Genomic DNA, 19686 nt, shown 5'->3' on the forward strand with positions numbered 1-19686 from the left:
TGCAACAAAATTCTACAGAAAGCAACCTGCACCAACAGATATTTAAATTACACTTCAATCACAATGTAAACATCAAAAAAGGAATTCCTAAATTCCTATCTATACGGAAGAAGCGGGCCAGGTCGGAGAAGAACGTCATGGCTTAGAAACCTGAGAGAATGGTTTAACAGATCCTCTGCATCCGTCTTCCGAGCTGCCGTCAACAAAATTACTATAGCCAATTTGATAGCCAACGCTCGATAATCGAGCACGGCACATGAAGAAGAAGAAATTCCTATATGATAGAGCCCGAACCACCTGCTGCACCCAATGAAAATGCATTTCAGGAAAAAACTCGCTAACAAAGGTTTTGCCTAAAAATGACTATTAACTATCCGATTTTATAAACAAGGAATTCCAAACGATTGAAGAAAAGGAACAACAAATCACAAGCATGCCAGACACTCACAAGAAGGTATTCAAAGATGACAACAATACCATATGTAAAGGGCTTCTAAAACAACCAACAATCTGAGATCTGTCCAAAACTAAACCCAACAACATCCATAATCATCAATCATGAAAGAAAAAAGACATGAAAAAGGGAAAAGTCAAAAAGTTTTTTAACCACACACTTGCGATGGCTTCTAAAATCTAGGCCAAATATGTAAATTTTTGATAAGACATATTGTAACCTCATAAAACTAAAGAAGCCAAAGAAATATGTCTAAAGAGAAAACTGTGAAAAAATAGAAAAATAAGAGTAAGCACGATACACGATCTCGTTACTTTCAAGCTACATGAAATAATAAAGCTGCAGTAGGTCTTTACAGACCTAAAAACGCTGAAATATAGTTGAAGAAATCTTGAAGTATCTGTCGATTTTAGTGCTTTTCTTATAATCTTCGTGATATTTTGGTTTACCCTCTTATTATTCGTATGAATCTGGTGGGATCAAGACATACACTGCTTTCTAGATACTACTGCTACTATTACAACCAATTCGTTTAAATAAGCTACTCCTATTACACTTATCAATGTTTTCATTTTAGGTATCTCATGAATGGTGTCGAAAAAGCCGATTCTTTCAATTTCAACCCCCACAAATGGATGTTAGTTAATTTCGACTGCTCTGCTATGTGGCTCAAAGACCCATCCTGGCTGGTAAACGCATTCAACGTGGATCCACTGTACTTAAAACACGACCAACAAGGCTCAGCTCCCGATTACCGCCACTGGCAAATTCCTCTAGGAAGAAGATTTAGATCTCTTAAATTATGGTTCGTATTAAGATTATATGGTGTAGAAAACATTCAAGCGCATATTAGAAAGCAGATCGGTTTAGCCCACGACTTCGAGGCTTTGGTTAGAAAAGACGATAGATTCGAAATCACAGAGGAAGTTTTGATGGGCTTAGTCTGCTTTAGACTGAAAGGTTCCAACGAGACAAACGAAACATTGTTGAAGAGGATCAATGGTAGAGGATTCATTCATTTAGTACCTTCCAAAATTAGGGATACGTACTTCTTAAGATTGGCCATTTGTTCCAGGATGACTGAGAAGTCCGATATCGAGGGGTCATGGAAAGAAATTAGGGCAGCCGCGGATGAAGTTTTGACCAAAAAAGAATAAATTGTATATTGACAAAGCCTAGATTGAAAAAAAGTGATCTGTACATTTAATTTATTATATAATTTATAATTTAGTATTACTATTTATTAAGACATGCTTAATTTAGTCAAAAGAATGCAAATATCCTGCCAGCAGTTACTCAAGCCCATGGAAGAAAGACATGACACTATTGAAGCGTTTATTGTGGCCCATTTATGTTTAAATATAATTTTTGATGACCAGTTTATAATACTCTTTTAATTTTTTACAATTTTATGTCATTGTTTTGGCTATAATATGACCTTTGACTTGAACAATCATCGAATATATTTATACACCTAGTATGAAAATTAAGTTTAAGAGTACGCTTAGTAAAGTTATAGTATTTATTTTTGAAAAATTTCAACTGCTTAAAGAATATTGTTATCATATTTTCTAATAAAAATATTTATTATTTCTGGAGTCCATTGTTATAATTTTTGAAGATAAAAATTTTACAGCAGAAAATAATTTGTAAAAAATTTAATACAAGAAGAATACTACTAAATTCGACCATAATTTTTAACAGAATAACGTTTTCTTCTGATCAGACTACTATTATACAATCCTAGTCCTTTTTAATTTAGCTATATACAGTGCTAGTCAAAAGTCCGTACCCCCCCTCGTAACTTTTGAACGGTTATACTTATAATAGTGAAATTTGGAGGAAGGAAATGAACTGACGTATGCTTCTTAACTAGTCATGACAGGTGACGTAAAAGTGACAGCTGACTTTACAGCGCCACTGTGACAGATAATTTTAAATGGTACCCTATGGTAAGCGATACCTCGTTTGATAGGTATTGAAAATACCCATTCAGCTATACTAATTTTGTTTGAGTTTAAACTCATTTGTATGAATAAATGAAATAATATAAAATTGTAGTTTCGCATTTAATTAATAAAAATTCAAACCTCCGCCTATGGTTACTTGTCAAAAAGGTTGACGTTGACGTAAAAACTACTAGAGAGCTGAAAAATGTCAACTTTTTTGACAAAATAACCATGGGCGGACATTTGAATTTTTAATAATTAAATGCGAAACTACAAAGTTATATTTATTTCATTTATTCACCAAAATCAAAATCAAATTAAACCCAAAAAAATTAGTATGACTGAATAGGTATTATCAATACCTTTCAAATGAGGTGTCACTTGCCATAAGGTCCCATTTAAAATGATCTGTCACAGTGGCGCTGTAAAGTCATCTGTCACTATTACGTCACCTGTCATGACTAGTTAAGAAGCGTACGTCCGTTTATTTCCTCCCTCCAAATTTCACTATTATATGTATAACCGTTCAAAAGATACCAGGGGGGGTACGGACTTTTGACTAGCACTGTATAATTGATTCATGATTTATTCGTTCAGTCATGATTCATTTTCAAACAAATTAAGTCAAAACATAAAGTGAAACGTATGTTGATATGTATAGTATATAATATACTAAATATAGTATTCGCGGTGTGCAAGTACTTGGAAAGGGAAACGAGAAACGACCGTGCGCGAGTCGCGGAGAAATATTGCAACTATCTTAAATAATTCATATTGTCAATTGAAATTGTCAAATTGACGTATATTTCATACCTTCTGTCATTGACTTAGAAAAATTATATATTGCTCCACAATATTGATATGATATGCAATTATTATATAAAGGTAAATTTAATTAATTGTATTTTGCTTGCAATACTGCATTTTAATAACGGATTTTATTTACTACATACAATTGTTTACGTTTGCTAAACATAACCTGCATCTTATTTTTTTCTTCTTATTATTTTTTTGGACTATGGTCTTGACAATTATCCAGCAACCAGGACTAATATAATTGGCCAATATAATTAAAAGTGCGAATAAAAGTACAGAGCGTAGAAATAGAGGTCGCTTTGCCGAACTTGCACGGTCCCAATACAGTTTACACAGTGATGTATATACACATTGATGTACGTTTCACTTTATGTTTTGACATAATTTGTTTGAAAATGAATCGTGACGAATGGGCAAAGGTAAAATGCAACAATTTTATCTTTTTGTCCTTTTAATACTCAGTTAATCGGAATATTTAACCTTTAGTCCATTTCTTAGGTCTGAAAATCTGCTCTGTAATATTTAATATTTCACAATATTTTGTTCATCTGATCTCTTTACTATTGTCTCCGTTATCTATTCTTCAGCTAAAAATCATTCCACTGGTAGTGCCCGAACAGAGACCTGTTAAAAGCAAGGAAAGATTTATTAAATCTATGGGTGGAATATTTAAGTCAGACACTTAATATGGATATAAAGAAAGAAGGAAAACATTCAAGACGAAAGGAATGAAGTTAGCGAAATGTTTGGTACACCTGGTAGAAACGTAACGGGCGATATACCATTAAATTTCCTGTTGAGAAACAATTTATATTTAATGACTAGTTTCTTCTATAAGAAGATCCATAGAAGATGGACTTGGAGGAGCCCCGATGGTAAGACCAAAAACGAGTTAGTTCCTGCAGCTTTTACAATATCGTCATTCCATCGCATCTCAGGTCTTCCTTTTCCTCTTCTTCCTGTCCACGGTCTGCAGTTTTGTATTTCAGCATTCCATCTTTTATCTTCCTGTCTGGCATTGTGGCCCGCAAATCTCCATTTTAACCCTGTTATATGTTCAGTTACATTTTTTACTTTTGTTTTCTCTCTTATCCATTTGTTTGATTTTCTGTCTTGTAGTTTTATTCCCAACCATATCTTTTCATTTTTCTTTGAGTTATTTCAATTTTGTTTATGTTGGTCTTTGTTAATGTTCATGTTTATGAGCCATACATCAGAACAGGAAGGATGCACTGGTCAAATACACGGGTTTTTAGGTACTAATGATGCTGGATTGATGATGATGATGCTGGAATGTCATCGCAAATTTATATTTTCTTTGAGTAGTGGGGTGCTCCTATTATTTTCCTAGTGTGTCCTCTGGAAAATTCGAAAACCTTAGCTATTTATAAGATAATTCGTTGCCAACTGATAATCAAAGATTGTTAACTTTAGTAGAATGTTATGTTTTGATCTTGTTGTCTATATGGAAATGATTGTTTATATTTATTAAATAATTTCTTCTTTTATAAAGATAATATGTACAAATGTACTATATACTTTATTAAACAAATTTCAGTAACGTTACAAATTTCAAGACGGTTAATATACACCATACTTAATTTATTTTCTTTTTAGTGTAAGATATATATCGAAAATGTTGTTAAGTATAATAAAACGCATTTGAAAAACTATGCTATTTGTTTCACTGGCGTTCGTACGGTGGTGGGCCGCCATACTGTTTCGTAAGTTGAATGATCCGTTCGGCTTCCCGTATTCCACTTAACCTAGCTCCATGAACGGTTGAGTGGTGGCCAGCACACGTTGCTTCACCTAAAACACACAACTTTTAAAAACCAAATACAGAGAAAAGGATACATGGATTATGAATTGTCTATCTAATGTAGGGGAAGAACAAATGATGCTAGAACCGGAAAGACCAGAAATTACCACAAATGAAGAGGTGTAATACAAAACATCTACCAAAACAACAAAATGGAAGTCCGAATAGATGGACAACTTACAGAACATATAAACATAGGCAGCGGAATAAGACAGAGGGACTCATTGGTCTCTATGCTCTTCAATGAGAAACAAAGAAGTAAAAATACTGTTTACACAGACAACGCAATATTGATAGCCCATGTTAAAATTGTGTGCAAAGACAAGTCCACGGATTTAACATAACAGCAACTTACTTACTTACTTACATAGTCCTAAGCCTTTCTACCTTTAGGTGTAAGGCTGGTGGAGTTGAGTTTGGCATTGTAGTCTCCATGCTTTCCGATCTTGCGTTAGGTTTCTTGCACTTTCCAATGTCAATCCCTTCTTCTCGACTTCTTTCCTGATTTCATCTACCCACATAACTCTTGGTCTTCCTCTTTTGTTTTTCCCCTGCACTCTCGTTTCGAACACTCGTTTTGTAAGCCTCTTGTTCGACATTCTACACACATGCCCGAACCATCTAAGTCCCTCCACTATTTTTTCATTGATTAGTTCCAGTTTTAGGTGTTGTCTAATTGTTTCGTTTCGTATTTTGTCTGTCCTCTTTCTGTTTGCTATTTTCCTCAGGAACCTCATTTCCATAGCATTGACTCTGGATTTTTGTCTCCCCGTCAATGTCCATGTCTCGCTGGTATACATGATTGTTTTTACTTTCTCCGGTATCTCTTTTTTCCCCAAAAATGTTGTTTTCATAGCGTTAAATAAGCTTCCTGTTCGTCCCATTCTCTCGTTTATTTCCATGTCTTGTTTGCCATTTGCTTCGATTATTACTCCTAGGTATTTAAAATATTCCACTTGCTCTAGTTGTTTCCCGTCTAATTCTATTGAGTGTGTCTTCTTCGTATTTAAAATTATCATTGTTTTTGTTTTCTCTGTATTAATTTTCATATTTAGGTTTGATAGTTCTTCTTCTAGGATTTCAAGATTGTTCTGTAGGTCTTCTCTGTTTTCTGCTATCAATACCATGTCGTCTGCGAATAGTAGCTCCGATAGTTGAGTCCGTTTCATTTGCCAGTGTCCTAATGTCAGTTTTCTCATTCTTCTCTTGGCTTTCTTTATCGCTTCATCCAGTACCACTGAGAATAGCAGTGGACTCAGCACGCATCCCTGTTTGACGCCTTGACTTGTAGTAAATTCTCTGGATTCCTCGCTATTGGTTCTTATTGTATTTGTATTATTTTTGTACATATCCTTTATTACTTCTATTATGTGTCTGTCAACTCCCCTTTCTTTTAGTGTCTTCCATACGTCCTTTCTTCGGATTCTGTCAAACGCCTTTTCCAGGTGAATGAAGCACATATGTATCTCTCTATTCTTCTTCATTACCTTCTCACTTACTTGTCTTAATGTGAATATTAGTTCTTGCGTGCTTCTGTCCTTGCTGAATCCACACTGTGTGTCTTCCATAGTTGTTTCTATTTGGGTTTTTATTCTTGTCTCTATTATTCTTGCGAATACCTTCCCACATAACAGCAAATTAATTTAAAATGACATTTTCATACCTTTGAGATTGAGAAGAATTATAGGAAATACGTTGAGAGAGCGAAGATGCCGATTAAAGCTACTCCGCATGATACACAAAATGTTTGAGTGAACACTGAATGGAGAAGACTTATCGGCAGAATGGACTCAAGCGTACCTACATGACGTCAATATATAACAAAGGAAATAGAAAAAAGTGCGAAAATTAACGAGGAATCAGCTATATCGTCTATGGGCAGATTGAACCATGAAGGAAATACGTAAACTATACGTTTCCTTCATACCATGAAGGAAAAATAATTAGAAATACGTAAAGGAGAAAATTGGAGAAGACCAGGCAGAGTTCACAGTGGGGAAATCATACTTAGATCACATTTATACGGTCGAATAACTAATAGAAAAAAGAATGGCCAAAATAGATCCATCAGTCTGGCTTTTGTAGATCTTAAGAAGGCCTTGATACCTAAACCAAGCTGTGGGAAGCAATAAAAACATCGAAGTTCCACGATTATTAATAAAATCAGTAAAAGCACTCTACAAGAATAACAAAGTAGCTATCAAAACGGTCAATAGAATATGCAGTCCATTTAAGAAGACAAAGAGACTACTACAGAAATGTTCCACATCCCCTACCCTGTTCAAAATATTCCTAGAAAAAACCTTGAAACAATAGAAAAGAAAGTGCGAAGAATGCAGGGTGAGGCAAATAAAGGGCCATTAGAAATATCTCGAGAACTAAAGGCAACAGAATCATGAAAATTGGAATAACGGGGTTTTGAAGGATGATCTATTAAATGAAAATATTTTTATCTCTTTGCAACTTCCGGTTATACCGGAAGTTGCTTATAACTTGGTTTTTTTAAATGGGACACCCTGTATATTTTTACATTTTTGGATTCTCTTCGATGTCTTCTTTCTTAAAATATGAGGTTTTGTAATATTATACAAGGTATTTTAAAAGATAATTACGTCTTTTTTTTATTAATTTCGTAGCAAAATTAACACCCTGTAGAATTGTAGTAGTTTGACATCTAAAACTCTACTTACGTTCAAATGATTTTTAATATACTTTACTATTGTTAAGAATCATTAGAATAGCTAAATTTTTAATTTTAGTATACAGGGTTGGTCGAAACTCGGAATGAGTATTTTCTGAGTTTTCTTAAATGAAACACCCTGTATTTTAGTATTGTAATGAAATGATATTTTACGGTACTTTTTTATTTCTTAAGCATTCCCTATACCTAACTGCTTTAATTTGTGCTTAATTGTTAATCGCACCAACAATCTTAACTACGTAGGTATTTTGATAGCTAAACCATTATTGGTAATTTTAAGGACCAGTCTGGATTAATATGTATTTATTTCTGAAAAATTATTTGGGATTGGGTATTTTCACGGCCAACCTAATAAAATTTTACGTATTTTTTGTTGGAATTAATGTATAGCTTGAATCACCAATAACTCACAAATTAAAGCAGTTAGGTATAGCCCACATAACAATTTCATGTTCTTAGTAGATTCATAGAACATACTTTTCAGAAAAAGTATATACTAAGAATATGCGTAATTACCATTGCGAATGTGCAGAGCACATACTGAGTATATACTACATTACAGTACTTAAACGTTCTATGTATATATTTAGAATGTACTACCGCACTTCTTCTCAGTATATACCAAGAATATACTTTTTAGGATATTCTAAGAAGGTGCTATAAACCTTCTATTTATATACTTAGAATGTACTACCTCACATCTTTTAGTATATAGGAAGAATGTACTTTTTAGTATATGGGAAGAATATTACAAGGAAGTGCTATATTGCTCAGAAGCATGTTTTCAGCATCACCGAATCTCATCCTAGGTTCTACTTTCTACTAAATTTACATATTACATATGAGAATGTAGTTAGTACATTCTACAATATTACTTAAAAAGTAAATATAAAATATTATATAAATTTTAGTTAGTTATATCAATATTATATAGGTAAGTAGGTATATATATTTAGTTATTATGTGCATATAAAAATAAAAATGCTGAATATATAAATTTATATATTCATATTCATATACCTATCGTACCCAAATAAATATTATGTAACATATGTATGTAAATAACTAAAATTTATATGTTGCTTATATGTACCTATATACATACTTACTATTTAAGTAATATTGAAGTACCAAAATGAATTTTTTATTTGTAAGTTGACCGCAAACAAAATAAAACGTTTAATTATGCATGTTCCTATTCCTGGTTGAAATACTTGGTCTTCCTCACAACACAGCATAGACATTGTTAGTGTTAAGTGTAGACACAAATGCCAAATGCCTATTCAGTAACTATTTTCATATTTTGTATTTTTCCTTTGTTCCCAACCCCCTACCCGCTAACCCCTATGCAGGTATGCAGCGGTCGTTTCCGCTTTGTTTGTGCCGGTTGTGGGTTTTGGCTCAGCCACACAGCTTACCTGAATGTCAATTCCATGTAAAAATAAAATTCTTCATAAGAATACTCAATAAACTTAATCAAAATAGTAAATGCATTTCAGTTATGAAAGCGAAACGACAATTTCTCCTTTTTCGTTAATACAATTAATTCTTAAACATTTTTACCATACAATTAAAACAATTTTAAATAATGAATTCGGTAGTTTAATTAATAGTACCTACATACATAAATTTTTAAATTTCATTAATTATTCTTAACAAAGTTGATAATCTATAGGCTAACATTATTCTTCCTATACATACATATATATTATTTTTAAGATATTTTAAAAGTATCTACTTATAAGTATGTGTTAAGTATGTACTTATAAGTATGTGCTAAGAATATTCGGTAAAAGTATATTCTGAGAATAGTATCTACTTATAAGTATGTGTTAAGAATGTACTTATAAGTATGTGCTAAGAATATTCGGTAAAGGTACATTCTAAGAATAAACTTTTACGAATATTCCGAGTTACTACGTACACGAATGTACTCAGTCTATTCGGTACGAGAATATACTTTAAAGTATGTGCAAAGAACATGAAATTTAGAATGTTTTTTAAGGTACATGCTATGCTTGTACTACGCATATACTAAAAAGAATATACTCTGACGAATGTTGGTAGTATATGCTTAGAACATGATACGAACATCATTGTTATGTGGGAGGGAATGCTTAAGAAATAAAAAAGTACTATAAAATATCATTTCACTACAATACAAAAATACAGGGTGTTCCATTTAAGAAAACTCAGAAAATACTCATTCCGAGTTTCGACCAACCATGTATACTAAAATTAAAAATTTAGCTATACTAATGATTCTTAACAATAGTAGAGTATATTAAAAATCATTTGAACGTAAGTAGAGTTTTGGATGTCAAACTACTACAATTCTACAGGGTGTGAATATTGCTACGAAATTAATAAAAAAACGTAATTATCTTTTAAAATACCCTGTACAATATTACAAAACCTCATATTTTAAGAAAGAAGAAATCGAAGAGAATCCAAAAATGTAAAAATATACAGGGTGTCCCATTAAAAAAAACGAAGTTATAAGCAACTTCCGGTATAACCGGAAGTTGCAAAGAGATGAAAATATTTTCATTTAATAGATCATCCCTCAAAACCCCTTTATTCCAATTTTCATGATTCTGTTGCCTTTACTTCTCGAGATATTTCTAATAGGCCAGTTATCTGCCTCACCCTATATACTAGTAAGAAACGAATACCTATATACCGGGTGGTGAGTTGGAAAACGGGCCATAGGAAACTCAATGTAAAATTCTAAACTGTTGAATTCCTGCTTCCCTATTTATTTTACATCAAAAGTCATAAGAAACTATTTGTAGAGGATTGAAATCTGTATTGAAAATAACTGTTAAAATTGTTCTACGAACAATAATTATTCAAAATTTTGTAAAAATATAATACAATTTTTAGAGTAATACGCCAAAATTATGCCACACACAGTGCAATAATGTGTATAAGGTTGCATTTGGTGACAATGAAGTTACTATATTAACAATTTGAACTGTCAATTTTTTATTTCTTTTATAATTTATTGTTTAAAACACAATAAAGTTGATAAAATACCCTCAGTTAAGGAGAATGTATTAATAATAAAGATATTTTCTTCAGTCAATAGTGTGCACACTGTCAGTTAAATAGTAACGTGTGGCCTAACATGCCCACACATACCTACTGCAGTAAATACATTATATTTTTCAAAATTTTGGAATGTGTTTAAATCGTAGAACAATTGTAACTTTTGTTTTTAATACATATTTCAATCCTCTACAAATAAGTTCTCATGACTTTTGATGTAAAGTAATTAGGGAAGCAAGAATTCAACAGTTTAGAATTTTACATTGAGTTTCCTATGGCCCGTTTTACGATTCACCCTGTTACGATACCCTGTATAGGTACCATAAGTTTTGCTGATGACCAAATTGTGATTGCATAAGACGAAGATGACCTCAGTTTTATGATGAGAAAACTACAACAGGAATATACAAAGAATGGGATGGAAATAAACTTAAAGAAATATAATACAGAAATAAAACAGCACAAAATAGGCTTAATAGACGAAGGTAAACAAATCAAAGGAACAGACAAGTACCAATATCCAGGTTTCATAATATCAAACAAAGGAACAACTGAAGAAGATATAAAAAAATAGACTAAGACCAACAAAATACTGCATACGAAAATTGAACCCGATACTGTGGGATAAGAACATCAGTATGAAAACAAAAAGAACACCATGACAAGAAGTATCCTCACTTATGGGTGTGAAAATTGGACAATAAAAAATAAGAAAACCAAAAACTAAAAAAGAGAAACAGAGATGAAATTCCTAAGGAGAAGCTGTAAAATAACAAGAAGAGATATAATAAATAACATAGAGATTAACAAAAGAATTGGAATGAACTTATAGATATATGTAATATAATAGACTACATCGAACAGAAGAGACTAACCTGGTACTAACATGTCAGAAGAGCAGACCAAAATCGTTGAATAAACAGAATAACAGAGTGGAGTCAGATAGGAAAAAGGAAGAGAAGCAGATACAAAAGATCTTTCATAGATGAAGTGTACCAAATAATGGAAAGAAGAAATGGAGAACTAGAATAAAGAGCTAGAGAGAACGGTTAAGTGAAGGAATACAGTGAAAACTGTGGAAATCCTTAGTATACATACATATATACATTGAAAATGTCTCGGAGAGTGAAAAAAAAACTAGAAGAAAATTTAATGTACAGTAGATTTTATACGAGTGAAACGAATATATAGAACCATAAACGAATGGACACTAAATAGAAAATAACCACAGAAGTAGAATGGCGAAGACCCGTGTGGTCAAAATAGCAAGAGATAAATCACCACTGAGAGGAAGAACTATCGGACGATCGCGCAAAAGTTGGAGTGACAAAATTCATAAAGTTATCAATCCATCAATGAACAAGCAAAATTGATTACAAAGATAATTTTATCATGTTTATCAGTTTTTTCATAAAATCTATGAGCCCAAAATGTACTTACCAGCAAACAATAATATAGGCGGTACTGGCTCACAGGATCCTGGAACAGGACTGCTTAAATCACACTGGTGCCCAATATTCGATTTTACGTTCATGTAACTGTAAGCTCCACAAAAGTAAGGATCTGATGACCATTTGGATCTTAATATCGTAGAGGGATAAGGCAAAGAAGGGTCACCAGTGAATTGGCGTAACAGTTTCGTGATACCCTCTGCGACTTCTTCGTCAGTTGCGTGTTCCATAACAACAGCCTCTGGACCACTAACGTATGCACAGAGTACGTGCTTACTGCCTTCTACCTCTTCAATGGCACTGATACCTTTAGTCCAATCTGTTCGATCCGCTAATTCTTTTTGTGACCAAGCTAATTTGATCGATCCGTTTGACCATATCCAAAACGGTCTCTCGTAATCCAAGAAAATTTTATCTACACTACCATATCCTAGAAAACAAAAAACGTTTTTAATATAAATACAAAAATAAAGATTAAAAAATTCCTTTAAAAGCCTTTAAAAAATACATTCTTCTTATTTTAGTCTTCAATATATTTTTTATTGAAAATGTTTTGAAAACTTAAATACAGAAAGAGGTAGAGGATACATGAAGATAAATGAGACGTGAGACTTTGATATAACCCTTAACGTTATGACATTATGACGTTATGCTACGTAACGTTTACGCGAAACGTGAAATTTTGACTTAATACGTCATGTTTTGACATAATTCGTGACATGTTACTTGACATTCAACGTAAGCCGTAACATAAACTTGACATTTGACTGATGTTTATTAAAAGTCACAACCCCCTTTTTGAATGACACCCCATATGTTTTGATCCGTCGAGTTTTTCAGATGCGACATGAAAACATTTAAAAAGAATCAGAATGGACCTTAACATGGTAAAGCCATGGTTTTCCTATGGGATTTTACTTAAGGATTTGAGAAAGTGAATTGAAAAATAGAAAACCAGAGAGATAATCTTCTTGAAACCTTATTGGAAGTTAAGTGAAAAATAATGCGAGCTGTTAATGAATATCTTATGAATAAGAGAAGAGGACCACAACAGAGTCCTAAAGCCCTAAAGTCTAAAGAAACTATTAAGGCTGGTTGCACCAACAAATCTTAAGCTCCAGCTTAGCTCAGTCAGCTTCTAGATAGAGCGATCACTTACGTTGCACCATAATTTTCGATTCTTATTTAAGCACGTCGTAACTGAGACGAAGTTTAAGATGCAATCCACGTGGCAATCCATTTTGGTAAGCTGAAAAAATTGATCTAATACTAAATAGTGCAACCAGAGACATGTTAACAATAGACCTGGCTAGTTATATGCCACTCAATGCATCGGTGTGTAACGCCAATATCAAGTACAGTGGTCTAGCTATCTTTGTCTGTCGTGCGAGTGTGAGCGTATCTACCAAGAGGTGGGGGTAATGGAACGGCACAGACACAGAGGCGGCGGCCATCATATGCTAGAGAGAGAAAGCTAAGCGCCGATAGAGAGAGATAGATGGACCACCGACCCGAACTGCTCCGCGTTACGCTATTTTTCGGACCTGGCCTAATCTACGTGTTATTATATCTATGGGTGCAACGCGTATGCTTCGTAAGCTGAGCTTAAGGCACGTCTTAAGCTTAAGATTTGTTGGTGCAACCAGACATTAGTTAAATGTCTTTTGATATATTGCTTACCTAAACATTTTATTGCCTCCAATTTACAGGAAGGCAAAGCAGGACAAAACAGTTTGTCCCCGTGTTCTTTTAAAACGCCCAACGACACTGTAATTATAACATAGTCTGCACAAAACTCTTCGCTATCACAACACTGTACTATAGCTCTGGATGATTGCCCTCTTCCTTGAACCGCTCCCCACCGAATAAGACCAACTGGTTTGTTAAATTCTATACTGCATTTTGGAAGGTCGCGTAAAAGAGGAGATAGTACACTAACAAATCCTAAAAAATATTGGTTATAGTTATTTGACAAAAATGTTCTTATACTGTTACCATCAGGCACTGTCACATTACCGCCAGGTATTTTAATGAGACTTCCTACATTGTCCGCACTTACATTGTCCAAATCGTCTCCTACTTTGTACCTCAAACCATTTGTTAAGCCGTAAAGTATTCGGGAAATATCGTAGCGTTGATCTTCTGGGAATTTTTGAATTTCTTGTTGAATTCTCAAATCTAAAGAAAATAGTTATCTTTTGAAAAATACTAAACAGAATCCTTAATACAAAGAGAAAAATGGTAAAATTTACAATAAGGAAGGGGCATTATTCTTAAATGACAAGAAATAAACAGGATCTCCTAAATTATTGATTTCTTCAATGTCAAACGAGTGGATAAATATACCTACATACAGTGGCGTACTGAGCATGGTTCCGCGGAACTAGGGCCCGCTTTAATGCGTTTTTTGCTTTTTTCGTTTCTAATTTGAAGGGGACATTTTGAACTACACAAGTACACACATAGGAAATGTACCTGCTTAATAGATTTTAATTTTTGTGTAGGTACTTTTAAATAAAAACGAAGAATAACTATTCCTCACAAAATCCGAAAACAAAATTTATTGAAATGCCGGGTTCCTTACACATTTTACCTGCTTTCCAAAGCCCATGTTTCAACACTTATAAAGACTAACGCCAGGGCCAGCCTGCACGTGATAACTCAAACACTTGTATATTAGCAAGAAACATGAATAAGATGTAGGTAGGTAAACTACAAAGTTGTAAATATGCATTGCAAGTTTTATTGCAATACTCCCATATAATAGGCTCGATACTGGTGTTTATAGAACCGTCATCATTCAGCCTGTACTTTTATGTAGGTAGATAATTCTTAAAAATTTAAATTAAATTCTAAATATAGACAATAGTGATAGTGGTAAGGATAACTAGACACTAGACACTATATATAGAAACTAATTTATTTTTAAGAAAATCTCGTCGTTTGATAAAAGATATCAGCCCTACCGCTATCCAAGGTTTTTTTCATATTTTTTTATTTAAGCGTTTTATCTCCCTAGCTAGAGGTTTGTATGTAATTATTTAACTTATTTATAAATGTATCATATTATGCAATTTGAGAATCTATTTTGTTGATATAAATTTTATTCCAATGTTCATTTTTTAAAAGCTGTGTTAGTTTTCCGATATTAAGGTTTTTAATTATGACTGGAATTTCGGATGTAGAAAATTTTTGAGTTTCATTATTTATAAAAATGGCTGGCGTAAAATGATCAATCATGCGACTATGAAAAACGATAGAATTAATATTAATTTACTCTTTTAATAGTCTATTGTTTTTTTAAAAAGTTTCTAACGTCAAAAGTAAGTAAATTTCGATGAAAATAATATTGGTATCTTTTTTTTGGTTGGTAAAAAAGTCGTGAAAATCACCTTCTAATATTAGCATCCGAAATGATATTAATCGTTACCGCTTCACAAATTACTGTACTTATTTTAGTTTATTTTTGAAAAAGCTGTAGTCAAATGGGCTTAAACGAGTCACTAATCACGCATGTAGGTACTGGGTTTAAAGACTTCGTATATACACCATATTTTTCACTTTTTTTATAAGCTATATTTTTACTAAGAATATTTTTTTCGATAACATATTTACTTTTTGAGGTATTTGCGAGAAACCGTCTCAAAACGTGTTTTTTTTTTGAAAAATGAATATATTCACTCACAATTAACTCGAAAAGTATTGACTTAGTGAAAAAACTCTCTAGAACTTAAAGGTTGCTTAGAATTAGTCAGTTTATTAAATTCCGGACTTATCTTGAACGTATTTTTTTCACCCGAGAAGGGATGAAACACCCCTAGGGCAGAAGCTCACATCGGTACAATAGGTATAACTTTTTTTTTGTTTGACATGTTAGCTATTTGTATGCCAAATTTCATCTTAATCCGAGCAGTTCTTTAAAATTTACAGCAAAAACCGTGAGTAAATGTACTATAAATTAGTTTGAGTTTTTATAATATATTTTATGATATATGATGATTTATATTTAATGTTTTGGGCGGGGGCCCGCATCCTAAATGGAACCAGGGCCCGCTGATCTATCAGTACGCCACTGCCTACATATGTTGGAACAATGATTGAGTCCCCAAATGATTACTTCCAGGAAATCTGGAAATCAAAAGCAGAATAGAAAAGACTAGAGCAAACTGTATTAAAATAAGAAGAGTACTCTGCACAAGATTTTTAAAGTTGGAGCTAAGAGTTGGGTTCACGAGGTGCTACGTGTTTTTGACTTTGTTTTGTGGAATTGAAGCTTGGAATCATTTGAGTTGTGGATGTGTCTAAAAGAAGAAGGAACATGTGGAGAGACATACAACTTGTTCCAACTAATGATGAAGGGAAAAATCCACAGAAAAGAAGCATAGGGACCCGTAGAATATCATGGGTGTGCAATGGTATTGATGTACATCAAATAAACTTTTCAGAGAATCCGTCTCTAAAGTCTGAATAGCTATGATGATTGCCGACCTCAGTCGCGAAGATAGAACAGAAGAAGAAGAGTGGAGTTCGTTATAAAGGGTGTGTATATTAATCTAGGAATACCTACAGAATTAACCACTGATAATGAGACAAAATATGTAACTTATAGGTTATTAGTAAAAAATGCTTACACACAAATTTTTTCAACGAACCATGATCTTGTCTACATCCCATGTTGAATAATGTAAATGCTTCCTTTTCTATACACTTAAATATGTGGAATGCCATCGTCGAAGTTGGGTAATCTATTGCTCGTCCATCGCTGGTGCAATACAAACCTTTTAGTGGATCATCTGCGTGTAATGGTGCTTTCAGAAGACCTTCTTGAGCTGCTAAGTTAAAAACAGGATTTGCCACGCATGCGCCTTTGATGTAGTGGCAACCCATTTCGGTTACTATGTTTGACAGCATGCAGGAATGTATTCTCCCGCCGGGCCTTAAAAAGAAAATTAATACAGATCAATGAGTAATAACACGCTCTCATGCAATAAAAGCCATAAAATCATCAAACAATGGCAAGTGAGAGGTCCTGATGAAATTCCAAATGAAAAATACAAGCATAAATGATAGCAATGTTTTTAGAGGCTATCGCTTCGTTTTTAAATACCATCTATACCAGCGGACACCTACCTATGGTTCATAGTTCTACCTAAAAAGACAACAGCAAAAACCTGTGCTGATTATAGAACCAGTTTGTTAAGCCATTTATTGAAAATTTTTCTAAAGCTAATACATGGCCGTATCTATAATAATTGCGACGAATACCTATGTAACACACATTTTGGTCTCTGTTACGGGTTTGGAATGAGAGAAGCCTTGTTTGGGATGAAGATACTTGTACGAATATATTGTGATATGTCTGTAGATATGTAGTTATTTTATTGACTTCCAAAAGGCATTTGATCGTGTTAAGTACTCTATATTGATCGGCGTTCTAAGAGACATTGGCTTGGATGCAGATACGTTCGCATAATTGCAAATTTGTATTAGAACCAAACAATGTCAGCTTTAGTAGACGGTTTGGAACCACAGGCTCTTAATATTATAAGAGGAGTACGGCAGAAATGCCTCTTATCGCCCTTGAGTTCAACGTTTACTTCCAAAAAAATTTCAGAAATGCACTTTCTGAGAAACAAAAAGGAATAATAATTGTGAACGGTGATGTCATTGAGAGCTGTTAGGGAAGCAGGTTTTGATCTGAACGAAGGTTTTGATACGAAAAGCCAAAGTAAACAACAGTATATTAATCCATCTATATGTAAATAGTATCAAACTTGAGCAAGTTGATAAAATTACCTAGGTAAACACCTTGGGCATCAGTTAAATTGTAACGTATAGAATCACGATGAAATTAGATCCAGAAATGAGCAGACCAGAGTCACTTTTAGAAAGGATTTTCAAGGTCCAAAAGAGACCTAAAATTGGTATTGTGGATCCGCCTACTTCGCTACGTATTCTAGGTCTTAATTTATGGTGTTGAGCCATGAGCCTTGGACTGTGAACAAAAGTGTTAAATCGCCTTGAGGTTTTCGAAATGTAGTGCTAGAAGAATTAGAAGAATTTTAAAAGTATCTTGGGGAGAAGATTTGAAACTCCACAATTCTAGAACGTCTCAGCAAGACTACTGAGAATATAAAAAGCACCAAGAAGACAAACTTTGGACATGTAATGAGAGGTCCCAAATATAGGGTGCTACAAAATATTATTCAAGGAAAAATAGCAGGTTAATGCAGCCCGGGACGAAGAACGACTTCATTGTTGAAAAACCTGCGAGATTTTTATGGTTTTGATACAAGCATGCTAGCTTTGTAAAAATATATACCTTCTCATAGTTTTGTTAATTGTTCAACAGTTGTTGAACAGTTCTTTTATGGCTTCTAAGCTGTCACACATAAGTGGTATTTTAGTATTATATATAAAAGTAGTAATAAAATAGTACTAGCTATTATTTACCTTTCAGTAGCTTCTAGTATTTTGAAGTTACTTATACCACATTGTAGAAGCCGTTGAGCGGCAGATAGTCCAGCGATACCAGCGCCAATTATGATAACAGATGGTTCTGGTTTACAAGGATCCACCATGCATTCCGATATGGTACAAACACGTACCTCCGGTGGTGGTTTTTTGCATTCTTCTGCTGCTTTACTATATCTTCGTTTACACACAATTCTTAGCGTTTTCCTACAAACATAAACCTTCACATTTCTGTTGGAGATGGTTAGAAATTATCGCTTACCTGTTGTGCCTTAATACAAATCGGGACAGTATCGGTAAAACGGTTAATGGGTGCATATTTTAACAGGAATTTGGTTCTTGGTAAAGTTTGACGATTAATGTGACGTTTGATTATGCACATAATCAGTTTCGACTAATAATGTAGTGGTAGTTGCTGTCATTGATACAAATATGTAGACACTTTTCACTTTTGCCATTTGTATTGAAAATGTCATATTTTGGGTAATGACGTCAAAATTATTTCCGCATTAAGTTCGAATAATTCTAATCTTAAGTTCTAATCCTAAAGCCAATAAAAAAAGTTCTAATATAATAGTTAGCCATGATCATCCACATACCAGCAGTATTATTTAAGGGCGTAGGCGCAAAATGTCGCGCCAATGTGTTTTAAAAGCATTCATTTTTTTTTCGAACACATACTGAGAAACTAATAATGTTTTCATTATGCAGACATAAATTAAAAAGTGTTTGGATTCATGGCATCAAAAATCCTTATTTAATTGATTCAATAACTACACCATCTTCGCCCAGATCTCTATTAGTTTTCATATTTTTGAAGGCATGTTGAATTTCATCCCGTGATATATCTAGTATAATATGCTCCGATGCTACATTCTGTACCTTTTGTATTGGCTGTTCGATGAGCTCTGGAATAGCTTGACTTTTATATACTGGTTCGTAGAAACTTTCCAAGGTCAGCTTTCTCT

At 33.5% G+C, this 19686-nt stretch overlaps 2 protein-coding genes across 2 annotated transcripts in view; one reads left to right on the top strand and one right to left on the bottom strand.

The window, feature by feature from the left end:
- LOC114324460 (aromatic-L-amino-acid decarboxylase-like) overlaps positions 1-4892 on the top strand; it is a 54813-nt gene extending 49921 nt beyond the window's left edge. The window contains exon 8 of the mRNA XM_028272318.2: positions 1032-4892. Coding sequence (XP_028128119.1) covers positions 1032-1611 — 580 coding nt within the window. The 3' untranslated portion in view covers positions 1612-4892. The remainder of the gene's footprint in view (positions 1-1031) is intronic.
- LOC114324461 (peroxisomal N(1)-acetyl-spermine/spermidine oxidase-like) lies at positions 4741-19147 on the bottom strand. Its single transcript, XM_028272319.2, has 7 exons — positions 18981-19147; positions 18698-18925; positions 16876-17180; positions 14240-14422; positions 13925-14188; positions 12234-12674; positions 4741-5031 (listed from the first exon to the last, which is right to left on the bottom strand). The coding sequence occupies exons 1-7, from the start codon at positions 19034-19036 to the stop codon at positions 4904-4906; spliced, it is 1605 nt and encodes a 534-aa protein (XP_028128120.1). The 5' UTR covers positions 19037-19147; the 3' UTR covers positions 4741-4903.
- Positions 19148-19686: the final 539 nt, after the last annotated feature.

Source organism: Diabrotica virgifera, chromosome 1 (assembly GCF_917563875.1).
Source record: "Diabrotica virgifera virgifera chromosome 1, PGI_DIABVI_V3a".
In the NCBI taxonomy this organism is placed as follows: domain Eukaryota; kingdom Metazoa; phylum Arthropoda; class Insecta; order Coleoptera; family Chrysomelidae; genus Diabrotica; species Diabrotica virgifera.

Excerpts from the sequence above, each read along its gene's own strand:
- LOC114324461 (XM_028272319.2), bottom strand. The coding sequence starts at position 19,036 with ATGCACCCATTAACCGTTTTACCGATACTGTCCCGATTTGTATTAAGG. Across the intron at positions 12,675-13,924 it reads GGAGGCAATAAAATGTTTAG|GATATGGTAGTGTAGATAAA; the intron begins GTAAGCAATATA and ends TTTGTTTTCTAG. Across the intron at positions 5,032-12,233 it reads GCCTATATTATTGTTTGCTG|GTGAAGCAACGTGTGCTGGC; the intron begins GTAAGTACATTT and ends TGTGTGTTTTAG.